This window comes from Alexandromys fortis, unplaced genomic scaffold, assembly GCF_014885135.2.
Source record: "Alexandromys fortis isolate MF-2015 unplaced genomic scaffold, M_Fortis_MF-2015_v1.1 scaffold_57, whole genome shotgun sequence".
NCBI lineage: Eukaryota > Metazoa > Chordata > Mammalia > Rodentia > Cricetidae > Alexandromys > Alexandromys fortis.
Window position 1 is genome coordinate 9,854,163 of NW_026067941.1, and position 15,833 is coordinate 9,869,995.

At 40.0% G+C, this 15,833-nt stretch overlaps 3 gene segments (V, D, J or C); all 3 read left to right on the top strand.

Annotated features, from left to right (window-relative positions):
- The first annotated feature begins 1,751 nt into the window (after positions 1-1,751).
- On the top strand, positions 1,752-2,687 carry LOC126505233 (T cell receptor beta variable 13-like). The segment is given in 2 exon segments: positions 1,752-1,947; positions 2,050-2,687. Coding segments are annotated over 2 exon segments (732 nt in total).
- A 1,400-nt stretch (positions 2,688-4,087) lies between these two features.
- Positions 4,088-6,429, top strand: LOC126505193 (T-cell receptor beta chain V region C5-like). The segment is given in 2 exon segments: positions 4,088-4,311; positions 4,392-6,429. Coding segments are annotated over 2 exon segments (381 nt in total).
- A 5,392-nt stretch (positions 6,430-11,821) lies between these two features.
- On the top strand, positions 11,822-13,210 carry LOC126505191 (T cell receptor beta variable 13-like). The segment is given in 2 exon segments: positions 11,822-12,001; positions 12,101-13,210. Coding segments are annotated over 2 exon segments (495 nt in total).
- Positions 13,211-15,833: the final 2,623 nt, after the last annotated feature.

The window sequence follows — 15,833 nt, forward strand, 5'->3', positions numbered from 1 at the left end:
GTCATTTCCTGAACTGCATCGTTGTTTCACTATAGGGAAGCTCATGGTATTTTACGCATACCCATTGTGATGTCAAACCATCATTACTACCCCCCCCCAAATTTTCATCTCTATATCTGTTAAACAGTAACTATTTTTCCTTTTGTGCCCTGATCTTGCCTATTTTAGAAAGTCTAGGCTTAGAATTATATTTTTTTTCTCTTTGTGTCTGATTTCTTCCACTTTACATAATATGTGATACATTTTAATGTGGATAAGAACCTGACTTATTTCAGTATTTCATTGTATGAAATTTTTACATTTTACCACCTACCCATCAATTTATGGATTTTTAAGTTGTGTCCATCTCTATGTTTTTTAGATACCTTTGCCAGAGCCTAAAACGAACAACAATGATCTTTGGTAGGAATTTCCCTGGTTTTTGTTTTTTTCAGCTACATAAAGCTGTGGGTGTGAGGAAGCCACTGTATCTAACCCCGTCAGATGTAGAATGTGCAGTTTGGCACCTAAGATAAGAGCGCAGTTTCGCAAAGAAGGAAGAAAATAGGACTCATCACTGGAGGAAAGATCAGTCACGAGAAGCCAACTTATTTCTGACCAATTGGCTGACAAGGGCATTTAACAGCGAAGCTGCAGCACATGCCTTGATGGGTTGGCAGAGCTGAGAAAGACATGCACAGCTCCCAGTCAGACTTCTAGAAGTAAAACAGTGTGTCTGCTCTGAGAAATAGCTGGCTGTTAGTAGCGGTAGATTAGATGCTCCAGAAGGAAGGATTAATGAACTTGAAGGCGATATTCATAAAGAAACCCAGAGAAAATGAGAACAAGATATATATGAGCTGAGGATACTCTAATGGTCAAATAGGCAAGTGGGGATTACAACATAAAGTTTTAATATTTACATTTCTGCAAAGGCAAGCTAGCTGCCTGTAACAATAATTCTAACAATCTGCCTTTATTGGCCTTTTCTTCCTTAGACTGGTTTACTTTTCAAACTGCTCAGAAACTTCTCTACTGATGGCATCTGCAGTCAGGCCTTCTAGTAATTTCCTATGACCAAAGACTGGTTTCCAGAAGCCTAGCCCCTTCCAAGGGCAGCTGACATCTAATTATTGCCGTATGTCTTCCTGCAACACTGTGTTAAGTCTTAAATTTATTCTGTTGTGGCTTCCTTTGGTTCTGGGTTCTTTGCTTTTCTGTTTCTTTATTTTTGAAAATTGAAATTCCTTGAATGTATCTCTCATTACCACGGGCACAACTTGAGATTTTGGTAAGCAACATGTACAGTGGAAAACTCTGATGTTTTCTAGTCCACCACAGGTGCCTGATTTTGAGAGCCCAAAGCCTCAACAGCCGGGAGAGGTACAGCCCTGTGACTGCACAGCTTGTCACTAGGGGGCACTGCGGATCCATATATTGAGCTGCTGGGATCTCTGGCAATAGAAGCAGGCAGAGCTCAGGTATAAGCTATGGAACCGGAATCAGTGCAGTATCAAGAGCCATAGGGTTGGGGACAGCTGTTCAGTCATCTTTGCACACGCACTGGGTGTCAACAAAGGGAGCCATGAACTGTAGACTTTGCCATCCAAAACCCCTTGGAGATAATAAAAAGAAGAAAGCTAAGAAGAAATCATGAAAAGGACTTCCTAACAGCCAGTCATGTTTATTCAGTACAGATATCACCCCTCCCCTTGAGCAGGCTAAGGCTAAAGTGGGAGGGCTAAGCTAGCAGATTATGCCTAAGGGTACAGAAAGCCTACAGGAGTCAACAAGATCACTGACCTCAGAACCTGACATCACAGGCAATGAGCTGAAAGGAGGAGCTGACTCCTGCTCTCACCAGGGAGAGCAGCATGCTGAGGAGAAGGATGTGTGGCACTGCCCTCCCTGGCTCTGCCTGGGGCCCCAGCCTGCTCTGCTGTGTCACTGTCTTTCTCCTGGGAACAAGTGAGTCCTGAGCTCTGGGGGGACTGCTCCTGAGCTCCTCTACTGCTGCTGCACCCATGCACTCTTTCTCTAGATGCTCACTCCTGTCTCCTGCCTCTCCAGGTTCAGCAAATCCCGGGGTCGTCCAATCTCCAAGACACATAATCAAAACAAAGGGAGGAAGGTCCATTCTCAAATGTATTCCGATCTCTGGACATGCCAGTGTAGGCTGGTACCAGCAGACTCTGGGGAAGGAACTGAAGTTCCTCATTCAGCATTATGAAAAAATGGAGAGAGAGAAAGGAAATATACCCAACCGATTCTCAGTCCAGCAGTTCAGTGACTATCACTCTGAGATGAACATGAGCACCTTGCAGCTGGAGGACTCTGCTGTGTACTTCTGTGCCAGCTCATCACAGCCTTACAGAGTCACAGACTTTCTGTCCCTTAACCTTTCTATCCCTGTCGGTGATATACTAATGAGGGATGGGGAGATGCCTCACAGCCTTCGTCAATGCCAAGAAATATTTATAGCTCTTTATAAATCTCTCATTGGGCTCACACAGATAGTTCTAAACACAGAGGTAGGCTCCAAGATACCCAGTTGTTTTTCTGTCTCTGCTAGCACCTCTCAGCTCCTAGCCAGTGGTAGGAATCGTACTCTGTGCTGGATGCTTGGGATTGGGCTTAAACTGTATGCTTTAAGACAAGGGTATACATTAGTGTATCCATTAGTAGATGGAGATTTCTATACACAATAGAAATAATTAGTTTATGGAATTTCCCAAAATTTCATGTTTAAAAATATCAGCATAAGAATTGAAACCTTTATCTCTTTGCATTCTAAGTCAAAGTTCTAAAATTTTCTGTTTTCCATTTTGACTAAAAAAAATTGAGTAGCTCACTGTCTCTTTTGTTATAAACAGCTGAGCTTTGTGTGAATGTATTGACTGCTGACATGTTATTGATGAATAGTATTAAGCTAGATAATGTTTATATTGTCATAGTGTCAAGATGAAGTTTGCATTTTCAACAAAAGAAAATTTGTTACTCAATAATCAAGCAATCAATTTAAAAGTAATATGAAGAGATATTTATGACAGAGGCTTCTCTCTCCAACAAAAGCAGAGTATTGTTGTTCAGCAGACTGACATTACTGGTAGATCAGATATTATTTCTGAAATGAGCCTAAGAGCTTTGAAATTCCATGTTCCCCACTCCAAACATTCAAGAGTAAAGTAGAAAGTGTCTCTTTCTTGGACAGACTCAACCATGGGTAGTTGACTTTCTTCTTGTTTTGAGCATTTACTTTCTGGCATGGCCAGATTCTGTCCCCAGCTTCTTCATATTGTCTCTGCTTGTGTTTCTGAGACCTTCCTCATCAGAGTAGGATTATACAAACTCTCCATCAGGATCCCACCAGGATGTGTGGCCACAGAAGGAGGTTTTATACCTTGATATTATCTATGTTGTCATTAACTGAGCTATGCTTTACTTAGGAAGGAACCTATGATGCCTTTGAATGAAGGTTAGTGTTTCATGTTAGGAAACTTATGACATGAACTTTTGAATGAAGTACTTACATTTTCCTGGGAACTGAGACAACTCAAACCTGCACATTATGAGGCAAATAGCTCACCCACATTGCTGAAGTAGACTTTCTTTTGACAGGAATCACAGCGAGAAAAGCTTACACTGACCCTTCAGATTATGTCCTGAAACAAGAGATTTATTTTGTCAAAGAGAGCACACTGTCTAGCCTAGAGTGTAGAGCTGATGTCTCTGAATTGGTAAATGATAGCTTGTAAGAATTATTCAAATTGTAATGACCTCAACTTTGATGTTTTAAAAGCTTTCTTGGTGTTAAGAAGTCCTTGTAGCCAAAGATGGCACTGAAGGTTTATCTTCAAGTGTTCAGGCAAATAAAAAATTAGTAGAAACCTCATAAAATACAGCATGTCACAACAACTCAACAGAGATTATAGAAATAGTAAAAATCAAAACAATGCAAAGTACAGAATAGTGTCATAGTAGAAATAAAATAAGCCTAATGTTAGGTAAAACCAAGGAAAGACTACATGCATGTTTAAATACAAAACAAACTCAATTTTTCCCATCTGTGCTGTTAATTTGTGAGTATATATTACAAATATTGTTGCATATTCCAACTATGTGATTATAATTGAAAGTTGACTTGTTTCTGTAGGAGGGGGTGTGGCATGCTAACTCTGCAATTCAAGCATTTGTTGGAGACAGTGACATCACTAAGTCACTGAGAGCCTTAGCTCTAGTTTCCAGAAACAGGGCTGAAAGACATCAGATCTTGCTTTGGTTCTGAGATGAACTTCAGGCTCTTCTGTGTGGCCTTGAGTCTCCTGTGTGCAAGTGAGTGCTGGACAGGACACAGATTTCAGAAGTCTTTTAGCTAAGATGACATCATCAGGCTCTGTCCCCCTCTATTACAGAACACATGGAGGCTGCAGTCACCCAAAGCCCAAGGAGCAAGGTGACAGTAACAGGAGGAAAGGTGGAACTAAGCTGTCACCAGACGGATAACCACAACAACATGTACTGGTATCGGCAGGACCTGGGTCATGGACTGAGGCTCATCCATTACTCGTATGGTGCTGGCAGCACAGAGAAAGGAGATGTCCCTGATGGGTACGATGTCATCAGATCAAGGACAGAGACCTTCTCTCTCATTCTGGAGAAAACTTCCCCTTCTCAGACATCTGTGTACTTCTGTGCCAGCAGTGATACACATCAGTGTGTGGCTGCCTCCTCTCTGCACAGAAAGTAAACTAGGAAGTCAAAATGCCTGTGTGCCCCAGGAAGTCCCTGTCTCTGTAGGAGTCAATGAGCTCTGACAAACTTGGAACATTTCAGCATGGGTCTCAGCCTCACTGAAGTCTACTCTAACAGCTTTTAATCGCTGCTTGGCTCATCCCCACCCCTTGTTCCCCTTTCTGAGAGGAAGGTAAATCTTTCTGTTTTGTTTTTTAGTGACAATTTCTCCATGTAATAGTCTTGGAACTCAAATTGTAGACCAGGCTGGCCAGAAATTTGCAGAGATCCACCTGCCTCTGCCTCCCTAGTGCTAGGATTGAATGCCTGTGCTACCAATCCTAGCCCAGCTGAAAACGAATCCTTAAATGTAGTTTCTTATGACCCATTTGATAAAGTCATAGCCACCATCTCCCTCCCTGTACCTTCAGTGAACTCGTCAGCCACTCTGCCATCCAACTGAATCTCTTATATAATCTCTAACCAGGCTGTGTTTGCTCCATAGGTCAGTAGCAAATAGCCCATAAGGTCTTATATCATTGTCTTTACTCTATTATCAACCTTTATGCAGCCTCCATAGGTTCTTTCTCTCCAGCTGAACATGACTACATTCCATTATTTCCTCATGTGCACTGTGCAGTTTTCAACCCTAGAGATGTTCTTCTAGTACATTCCTCCTAGACTGAAGACACAGTTTTCCCTTTTGTTCTGGATCTCTTCTTCCCATGAAAATATCTTTCTGGTTGGATGATTTTCCTTTCATTTTTTAAAGATTTTAATTTAATTACATTATTTCTTCCCTCCTTCTCCCTCTAGTTTCTCACATGATTATCTCCTCTTTCAAATTCATATCCTCATATTTTTTAATTATTATTTTTTGTTTGCTTTTTGTGTGGTATGCTTCAATAAATTAATTCAACCTGCTGAATCTATTTAATGTCTCTAATATTTATACTTTTAGGAATGCCTGCCTGTGATTGGTTAACCATGTAAGAGTCTGTGGTAGTTTGAATGTAATTTCCCCTATAAGTTCATAGGGAGTTGTACTATTAGGAGTTGTTGTTGTTGTTGAAGTAGATGTGACCTTAAGGGACTATCTCTCATTGTGAAAAAAGTTAGAGTTCTAAAAGTGCTTTGATATCAGATATGGAGAGGCAATATTTGGACTTTGCTCAGCTGGTTTTCAGTCTTGCTCAAATCTAAGACTTCCTCACTATTCTCTTTTCCCTTTGTTTTGTAACAGTAATGTATATCCTGTATCATTGTGTGTTGGAAGTATGTGACCTGAGTTTTTGATTTTGATTTTATAGGGGACTAGAGTGAAGAAATTGCATGAATCTTAGGACTGACTTTGAACTTTAGATTTTTAAACATTATTAAGACTGTGATAGATTATAGGGATTTTGGAAGTTGAACTGCATATATTTTGAATTATGACATATTCACAGGCTTATGGGGACCAGGGAGTCGAATGCTGCAATTTGAATGTAAATGACCCCCCTTCAGTACATAGGGAGTGGCATTAATGCTTGGAGGTGTGGCTTTGTTGAAGTAACTGTAGCCTTACTGGAGGAAGTGTGTCACTGTATGGATGGGTTTTAACGTCTCCTATGTTCAACCTTAACTCAGTGTGATACTCAATTCATTTCCTGTTGCCTTTGTATCAAGATGTAGCCATCACGATGTCTGCCTGCATGCCACCATGTTGTACCATGATGATAATGGACTAAACCTCTGAAAATGTAAGCCAACGCAATTAAATGTTTTTTTTTTCTTTTTTTTTTTTTTCTTTTTAAGAGTTACTGTGTTCATGGTGCCTCTTCACAGTGATAGAAACCCTAACTAATATAGAACTCATCCCAGGGAAGACAAACTCTTCCTCTCTCAGAAGGATTAAATTGCCAAAAATGCTGGAGGAATTATCATACCAGATTTCAGGATCTTTTATTCTTTTCCTATATCTTGATGAATTTGCAAATGAAAGTATCAGATTCTCCTGTTACAATATGTCAGTAACTTTGCTCAATTGGTGTTAATTGTTTAGAAAGCTGCATGAAGCTGCTAATGCCACACTGCATTTTACAGAGTGGGCATTAAAACTGAGTCAACATTGTGTTTGGAGATTCATGACATATAGTCACATTTTTGACATCATGACTGGTCTGAGAAAATAAAGGAAGGAGGAATATGTAATGGTGTAAGCGAATGCAGACAGATTGTAAAAATATATACAGCTTTAATGGAGAAATAGCCTTACAGAACCACCATTCCCACGGAGACCAGGAAAGCAGAAGCAGCATCTGGGAGCACGCTCACCAAATTTATACGCTAACATTAGCCCAAGGCGAACACGCCCCCTAAGAGGCGGGACTTATCCCTACATCTCCCCTTTTTGTCTAAATAAGACAGAACTAAACCAAATACAACTATATACAATAATAACAAATAATAAATACAACAAACAATATTGAGAATCAAAAGTTTTGCGAAACATTCTATCTCAAGGAGTCTAAATAATGTAGCGAGTAACTACAATTATATAATCTTCAACTTCGTCAAAGATCTGAGAAGGGAATAAATATTACTTAACAAACGAGATATATCCAAAATGTGCAACAGTTGACAGAGACAACTGACTACCGGGGCAATCACCCAAAGTCTCGTTTGCAATGTTGAGTCAACCAACCTCGTTGGGCACTATTTTATTGTAATTAAGAGCGGCGGGGCTGCGTCCCCAGCACCCCGGCCACCTTGCTAGCTTATGCCCGAAATAACAACACACAAACTGTATTCATTTAAACACTGCTTGGCCCATTAGCTTTAGCCCTTACTGGCTAATTCTCACATATTAATTTAGCCCATTTCTAATAATGCGTGTAAGCACACCAAGGTGCGCTTACTGGGAAGATTCTAGCCTACGTCCATCCTGGGTTGGAGATTCATCGCATGTGTCTCTGAGAGGAGCTATGGAGTCTGTCTGAGGAGTCTTACCTCACTTCCTCTTCCTCCCAGCATTCTGTTCTGTTTACTCCTCCCACCTATGTTCTAACCTATCAGGGCAAGCAGTTTCTTTATTTAATTAACCAATGACCTTCCTCCATCAGGTATAATTCGGATTTGGGCTCAGTGGTTTAAAGGTTTTGGTCTGTGATTATTTGGATCTCATGGTTTGGGGCCTGTAGTGTAGCAGAACAACATGGTAGAAAGAATATGTCAGAACCGAGCTTTTGGTCTCATGTCAGCCAAGAAGGAAGAGAAGCAAAGAAAAGAGAAGAGAAGAAAGTTCTTTTAATTGCATGCCATGCCTCTGGTGAGCTATATCCTCCTGTGAGATGCTGCTTTCAGAAGTTGTCTCCATCACTCAATGTCCTTTCTAATATAAACCACAATTAACCATTCATGAGTTCAAAATCTTCATGAGCTAATATGTCTTAAAGTTCTTTCTCTGAACACAATGTAGACAACTAAGTCTTTAGTATGTAAATTTTTGGAGAAATACTTCTCATCTAAACCAAATAAGCACTATTTTGCTTTGCAATGGAGCCAACCTTGCCTAATATAATTGCTATCCAAAATAAAAAAGAATATTTTGTAATAAAGATAACCTAATAAATAAATACTCCACCTAAATTTTCAAATCACAGAAGACTAAATAGTAATTACCACATTAACACTTTTTCACTTTTATTCAGAAATAAATATTCAGCACCTGAAGTGATGAGACTTAAATTCAAACTTACTGGATAGGAATATTTCATACCCAAGAGAGGCCTTATCATACAACAAAAGTATATGCTCTACTATGTTCATAGCAGCATTGTTTGTAATAGCCAGAACCTGGAAACAACCTAGATGCCCTTCAAATGAAGAATGGATGAAGAAAGTATGGAATATATACATATTAGAGTACTACTCAGCAGTAAAAAACAAGGACTTCTTGAAGTTTGCAGGCAAATGGATGGAAATAGAAAACACTATCCTGAGTGAGGTAAGCCAGACCCAAAAAGAGGAACATGGGATGTACTCACTCATATTTGGTTTCTAGCCATAAATAAAGAACACTGAGCCTATAATTCATGATCTTAGAGAAGCTTAATAAGAAGGAGAACCCAAAGAAAAACATATAGGCATCCTCCTGAACATTAACCTTCATCAGGCAATGAAAGGAGACAGAGACAGAGACCCACATTGGAGCACCAGACTGAAATCTCAAGGTCCAAATCAGGAGCACCAGGAGAGAGAGCATGAGCAAGGAACTCAGGACCGCGAGGGGTGCACCCACACACTGAGTCAATGGGGATGTCCTATTGGGAACTCACCAAGGCCAGCTGGCCTGGGTCTGAAAAAGCCTGGGTTAAAACAGGTCTCACTGAACATAGTGGACAATGAGGACTACTGAGACCCCAAGAACAATGGCAATGGGTTTTTGATCCTACTGAACCTATTGGTTTTGTGGGAGCCTAGGCAGTTTGGATGCTCACCTTACTAGACCTGGATGGAGGTGGGTGGTCCTTGGACTTCCCACAGGGCAGGGAACCCTGATTGCTCTTTGGGCTGACGAGGGAGAAGGACTTCATTGGGGGAGGGGGAGGGAAAGGGGAGGCAGCGGTGGGGAAGAGACAGAAATCTTTAATTAATTAATAAAGAAATAAATTTTAAAAAAAAAGAATTACAAAACAGAGCTGTGGACTACTAGGAGCTGTGTTATACTACAGAAGAAAATTACAGCCACATCAGAAAACACTCTATGGGATGCTTTCTAACAAGTCTAATTTATGTTAGTTACTAATATTTCTGGATTACTTGGTTTCTTTCACTTTGAGCACCTCCATGGAGGACTGAGCTATTAATATGAACTTTAATTCAGTGTTGTCTTTTTGTGTATGTTCTCTGATTTTTACTTCTTAAGGATAAAATACTTGGCAACATAAAATTACATGTAGACAGCTGTACAAGGAGTTTATTTCCCTACTCTCTGCATTGTGTCTGTGAAACAAATTAAAAATGAGCAGGTGAAAAGGTACGCAAGTTCACTGCATTCCTAGGGACATGCGAGGAAAAGGAAACCAATATCTAGCCACCTACTGGTCTAGAAACTTCTATTCCCTCTTTCCAGGGTGAGGAAGGAAGGCTGGGAAAGAACAGACTCTTTGGGAGATGATAAAAATATCCTTACGGGTGACATTAGACCTGCGAAGTCTGTCTGGCCATGGTATGGGCCTCCAGTGTCTCCTCTTGTGATAACTTAATTTTTCCTGGTTGGCTGAACTCCCAGGCAAAAGCTTTTTGGAGAATCTGTGTTTTGTCTAGCAGGGGAATCTGGGAGAAAAATTTTTTCCCATAATTGTTTTTGACTCAAGCATCTACAGATCATAAGAAGAAACCAAAGTAGCATAATGGATAGTTACTTTTTGAACCCAGTCACTGTTTTTATATTTGTAACTGACTTAGCATTTATATTGCTGTGAAGAGACATCATGACCATAGCAAGACTTATCAAGGAACAGCAATTAATTGGGGTAACTTACATTTTAAGAGGTTTAATCCATTATTGTCATAGTGCTGACTACATAGTGACACACAGTCAGACATGGTGCTTGCTACACGTTGATCCCATGGTAATAGGAAGTGAACTGAGTGTAACACTGAGGAAAGTAGACCTCAATACACACTCCCACAGTGTCGTACTTCCTCTAACAAGGGCCTACTTACTCCAATAAAAGCCACACTGCTTAATAGTGCCACTTCCTATGAGCCTATATGGCAGGGAGCAATAACATTCAAACCACCACAATCACCCCCTGGTATTTTATACATAGTCACTGTGTTGTAGAAACATCATCACTGCGAATGTCCCAATGCATTTTCCTATATTAACCCTTTAAGAAATGACTAGTCTTCCTTTTCTACTTTCAGAAGTCAAAATTTCTAGTTATAATCTCTTTCTGTTTGTGTATCATTTCTTTTACTTCATATAAATTTTGATACCCTTTCAATGTGTATATGAACTTGACTTATTTCAATACTTCATTGCATTAAAATAGTACATTTTTTACATCACTTTATGGATTTTTAAGTTGTGTCTGTCTCTATGTTTTATAGATCACCTTTGCCAAAGCTTACAAAGACCAAAGGTGATGTGATAGTAGTTTCCCTGATTCCTCTTTCTCAGTGACTTAAGCACATTGCAAAATAATGCTTTGAGTGTACTTATCAGTAAACCACAGCATCTACCACTGTCAAACATAAAATATACAGTTTGGCACCTAATAGAAGATTACAGCTTTGCAAAGAGGGAAGAAAATAGGATCATCACTAGGTGAAAAAAATCAATCACTAGAAAACAACTTATTTCTGACAAATTGGCTGACAATGACACTAAACAGTGTAGCTGCAGGACATGCCTTAACAGGTTCATAGAAATGAGGGAGATGTGCAAAGTTCCAAATCAAGACTCTAGATCAAAATTAAGATTGAAATAAAATAAGATTAAGATTAAAAAATACCTGGCTGTTAGTAGCAAGAGAATGGATGCTCAAGAAGAAAGGATTAATGAATTTGAAGAGGATAATCATCAGGAAAAACAAAGAAAATGAGAACAAGGTATAAGCAAGCAGACAATACTCAAATGGTCAAATAGCAAACAGGGATTATAAAGCAAAATTTTAATATTTAAATTTCTTCAAAGGTAAATTAGCTGTCTACAACTATAGTTTAAAAATCTACTCTTCTCAGCTTTCTCTTCCTTAGACTGCTTTGTTTTTCAGCTGCTCAGATGTTTTTCCATTCTCAGCCTCTGCAATCCTGTCCTGTAGGTATTCCTGATAACCAAAGCCGTTTTTCCTCACATTTAGCCCCTTCCCAAGACAGCTGATATCTAATGACTAGTCTGAAAATATTTAGAGTTTAGTCCTTTGTGGTTTTGTTGCTGGGGGGAGAGTGTTGTTTGTTTGTTTTTTAAAAAAGAAATTCCCTTCATTCTTCTCTTGCTACCTCAGGCAATATTTATTCAGCATAACCATCTTCCTTTTCAATGAGCAGACTGACCCTAAAGGGGGAGGGCTGAGCTGGCAGAGTATGCCTAAGGGTACAGAGAGGGCCTGTGGGAGCCAACAAGATCACTGACCTCAGAACCTGACATCACAGGCAATGAGCTGAAAGGAGGAGCTGACTCCTGCTCTCACCAGGGAGAGCAGCATGCTGAGGAGAAGGATGTGGGGCACTGCCCTCCCTGGCTCTGCCTGGGGCCCCAGCCTGCTCTGCTGTGTCACTGTCTTTCTCCTGGGAACAAGTGAGTCCTGAGCTCTGGGGGGACTGCTCCTGAGCTCCTCTACTGCTGCACCCATGCACTCTTTCTCGAGATGCTCACTCCTGTCTCCTGCCTCCCCAGGTTCAGCAAGTCCCAGGGTCATCCAGTCTCCAAGACACATAATCAAAATAAAGGGAGGAAGGTCCAATCTCAAATGTATTCCCATCTCTGGACATGACACTGTGGGCTGGTACCAGCAGACTCTGGGACAGGAACTGAAGTTCCTCATTCAGCATTTTGAAAAAACAGAGAGAGCAAAAGGAAACATCCCCAACCGATTCTCAGTCCAGCAGTTCCGTGACTATCACTCTGAGATGAACATGAGCGCCTTACAGCTGGAGGACTCTGCTGTGTACTTCTGTGCCAGCTCACCACAGCCTCACAGAGTGACAGGCTTTCTGTCCCTTAATCTTCCTACTTTTGTTGGTGATGTACTAAAGAAGGTGGGGAAATACTACACAGCTGCCTTAGCCAAGGTATAAAAATGGATTAATTCTGTACTCATCCCCTCTGTCCAGGTGAGCTCACAACAGAATCCTAAACACAGGGATGGGCTCCAAGACTCTAAATGTTCTCACATATCTTCCCGGAACTTTCCAGCTCCTAGTCAGTGGTTGGAACCTTACTCTGTGTTAGGTACTTGAGTGTTGGCATAAGCTAGAGTTTCATCACAAAGGGATACATTAGTGATCCATTTGCTGATGAACAGTTCTATGTGATAACATAAATTTATCCAACATTCTTGTTTAAGAATATCAGTTCTAGGATTGAAACCTACATCTCTTTGCCTTTGAAATCATTGTATGACTTTCCATGGATTCTCTGTGTTGGTCAAAAATCTTGCATTGCTCTCTTGTGTTTTAAGAACAGGTGAACTTCTTGTGTTTATGTTCAGAGTGCTGATAGGTTATGATGTATAATATTAAGCCAGATCATGTATTCTTCTTACAGTTTCAAGATGTAACTTTCATTATCAACAAAAGAAAATTTGTTACTTAATCAGGCAACCAATTTGAAAAAAATATAAAGAGATATTTATGGCAGAGGTTTCTCTGTCCAATGAAATCAGCGTATTGTTCAGAACATTAACACTACTGGGAGATCAGACCTTAGTTTGGAAATAAACGCTATGAGCCTAAGAGCTATGAATTTTCATATTCCCCACTCCAAAAATCCATGTCTTAAATAGAAAACGACTCTTTCTTAGACAGACTCAACCATGAGCAATTGTCTCTTTTGTTGGCTGCCCAGGCGAGCTCGGGGCATAGATGAGAATGTAGTTTCTGGGCTGTTCATACCCTGTACCCAGATTCATCATATGGATGCTGTCTGATCGTCTTTGTCTCTGCTTCACTTTTGAGTTCTTCCTCACCAGAGTAGGATTATAGGAAGTGTCCACAGGGAGCCCACCAGGGTGTGTGGTCACAGAAAGAAGATTTCACACTTTGATATTATCTCTTGAGGTACTGAGATATCTTTTATTGTAAGGAAACAATACTGCCTTGGAGTACAGGTAAGTGGTTTTTATGTTAGCAAACTAAGGACAAAGGTGATACAAGACCTTTTGAATGATTTTCATACTTTTCTCTGGGATCCTGTAGTAATCAGACCGGCACATTACTAGGCAAACAACTCATTCACATTGCTCAATGAGGTTTCCTCTTGACAGGTAGCATAATGACAAAAAGTTAATCCTCCCCCAACAGCCTCAACGAAAACAAAGGCAGAATTCCTATCAATGAGGACTCACTCTGGACTGAGCCTAGAATGTAGAGCTTGTGTCTCTGAACTGGCATGAAATAACGTAAAAGGATTGTTCAAATTGTAATGTCCAAATTGTTCAAATTGTAATGCTCTTCATCTTTGAGTTTTTTTTAAGACTTCTGGGTGTCAAGCAGTTTTTATAGCCATAGATAACATTGAAGGTTTTCTTCAAGTATTTAGGCAAACTAAAATAATTAGTAGAAAACTCATAGAATACATAATGCAATGTAAAATAAGGAATGGTGTATCATAGTAGGAATAATACAAGCCTAATAAATTGGAAATCAGAGAAAGAGTACATGCTTCTAGAAATAAAACCCAAACCAGCAATTTTTTTTTTTCTGGTCAGAACTAGAAATCTAAGAATATACTCTTCAAATATTGTTGTGTAATCTGGTATGTGACTATAATTAAAGCTGACTTGCTTTAGAAGGAAGGGTGTGATGTGGGATTCCCCTCTGTATGCTGTGATTACCATTGGTGAATAAAAAAAACTGCCTTGGCCTGTTGATAGAGCAGAAATTAGGTAGGGAAAACTCAACTGAATGCTAGGAAGAAAAAGGTGGAGTCAGAGAGGGAGAAGCCATGTAGCCCCGCCTGAAACAGACATATGAACTTTAGCCGGTAAGCCACGATACACGCATTAATGTTGATGGTTTTAAATTAAGATGTAAAGGTTAGCCAATAAGAAGCTAGAGGTAATGGGCCAAGCAGCAATTTAAATAATAGGGTTTCTGTGTGATTATTTTGGGGCTGAGCAGCTAGTCACCAGCAAGCGTCCTCTCCTTTCAACAAGGGTGTGACCTGCTAACCATGCAGCTCAAGCATTTGTTGGAGACAGTGGCGTCACTCTGAACTGGGCCTGGAATGTAGAGCTTGTGTCTCTGAATTGGTATGAAATAACTTAAAAGAATTGTTCAAATTGTAATCATGCAGCCCCTGAGAGCCGCAGCTCTAGTTTCCACAAACAGGGCTGGAAGATATCAGATCTTGCCTTGGTCTTGAAATGGACTTCAGGCTCTTCTGTGTGGCCTTGCGTCTCCTGTGTGCAAGTGAATGTTGGGACAGGCCACAGGTGTGCTATTCTTAACAGAATTCCCAAATCTTTTATCAAGATGTTTTCCTTTACAGAACACATGGAGGCTGAAATCACCCAAAGTCCAAGAAACAAGTAACAGGAGTAGAAGTGACATTAAACTGTCACCAGACTGATAACCATGACTACATGTACTGGTATCAGCAGGACCTGGGTCATGGACTGAGGTTGATCCATTACTCATATCGTGCTGGCAACACGGAAAGGAGATGTCCCTGGTGGGTACAAAGCAACCAGACCAAGAAAAGAAAACTTCTCCCTCATTCTGGAGATGGTTTCCCCTTCTCAGACAGCTGTGTACTTCTGTGCCAGCAATGATACACAGCAATGCATGGCTGCTTTCTCTCCACACATAAAGTAAATTAGGAAATCATTATGCCTGTGTGCCCCATGAATCCTTGACTCTGTAACTATGATCTCTTTCCAAGCTGTTTACTCTATAGGTCAGTGACCCCTTCGCTCATTAGGACAATAGTCCGTAAAGCCATACATAGCTTCTTTCTTTCTCACTAGTCTTTACTCAGCCTTCCCTTGTTCCTTCCTTGTCAGCTAAATATGTCTTCATTCAATTTCTTCTTCATATATGTTGTGTTGGTTTGAACTATGGAGAGATTTTCTAAGGACATTTATTCTGCACTGAAGACATATCTTTACCCTCTTTCTGTATCTCTCCTTCCCATCAAAATATATTTCAAAAAAGAATATTTTTCTTTTACTTTTTAAGATTTTAATTTAATTACTTTGTTTTCTCCCTTTCTCTTCTCTGTAACTGTTCACATTTTCCATGCTTTAAAATTCATGATCTCTCAATGTTTAATTATAATTTTTGTGATTATTTTTAGTGTGGTGTGAATAAAAACACATAAATGCAACCTGATGTCCATTTTGTGTTGCCTGTGAGTATATATGTTTTGACTGGCCACACGTGCTTCGAAAATGTAAGACTAATTCCTC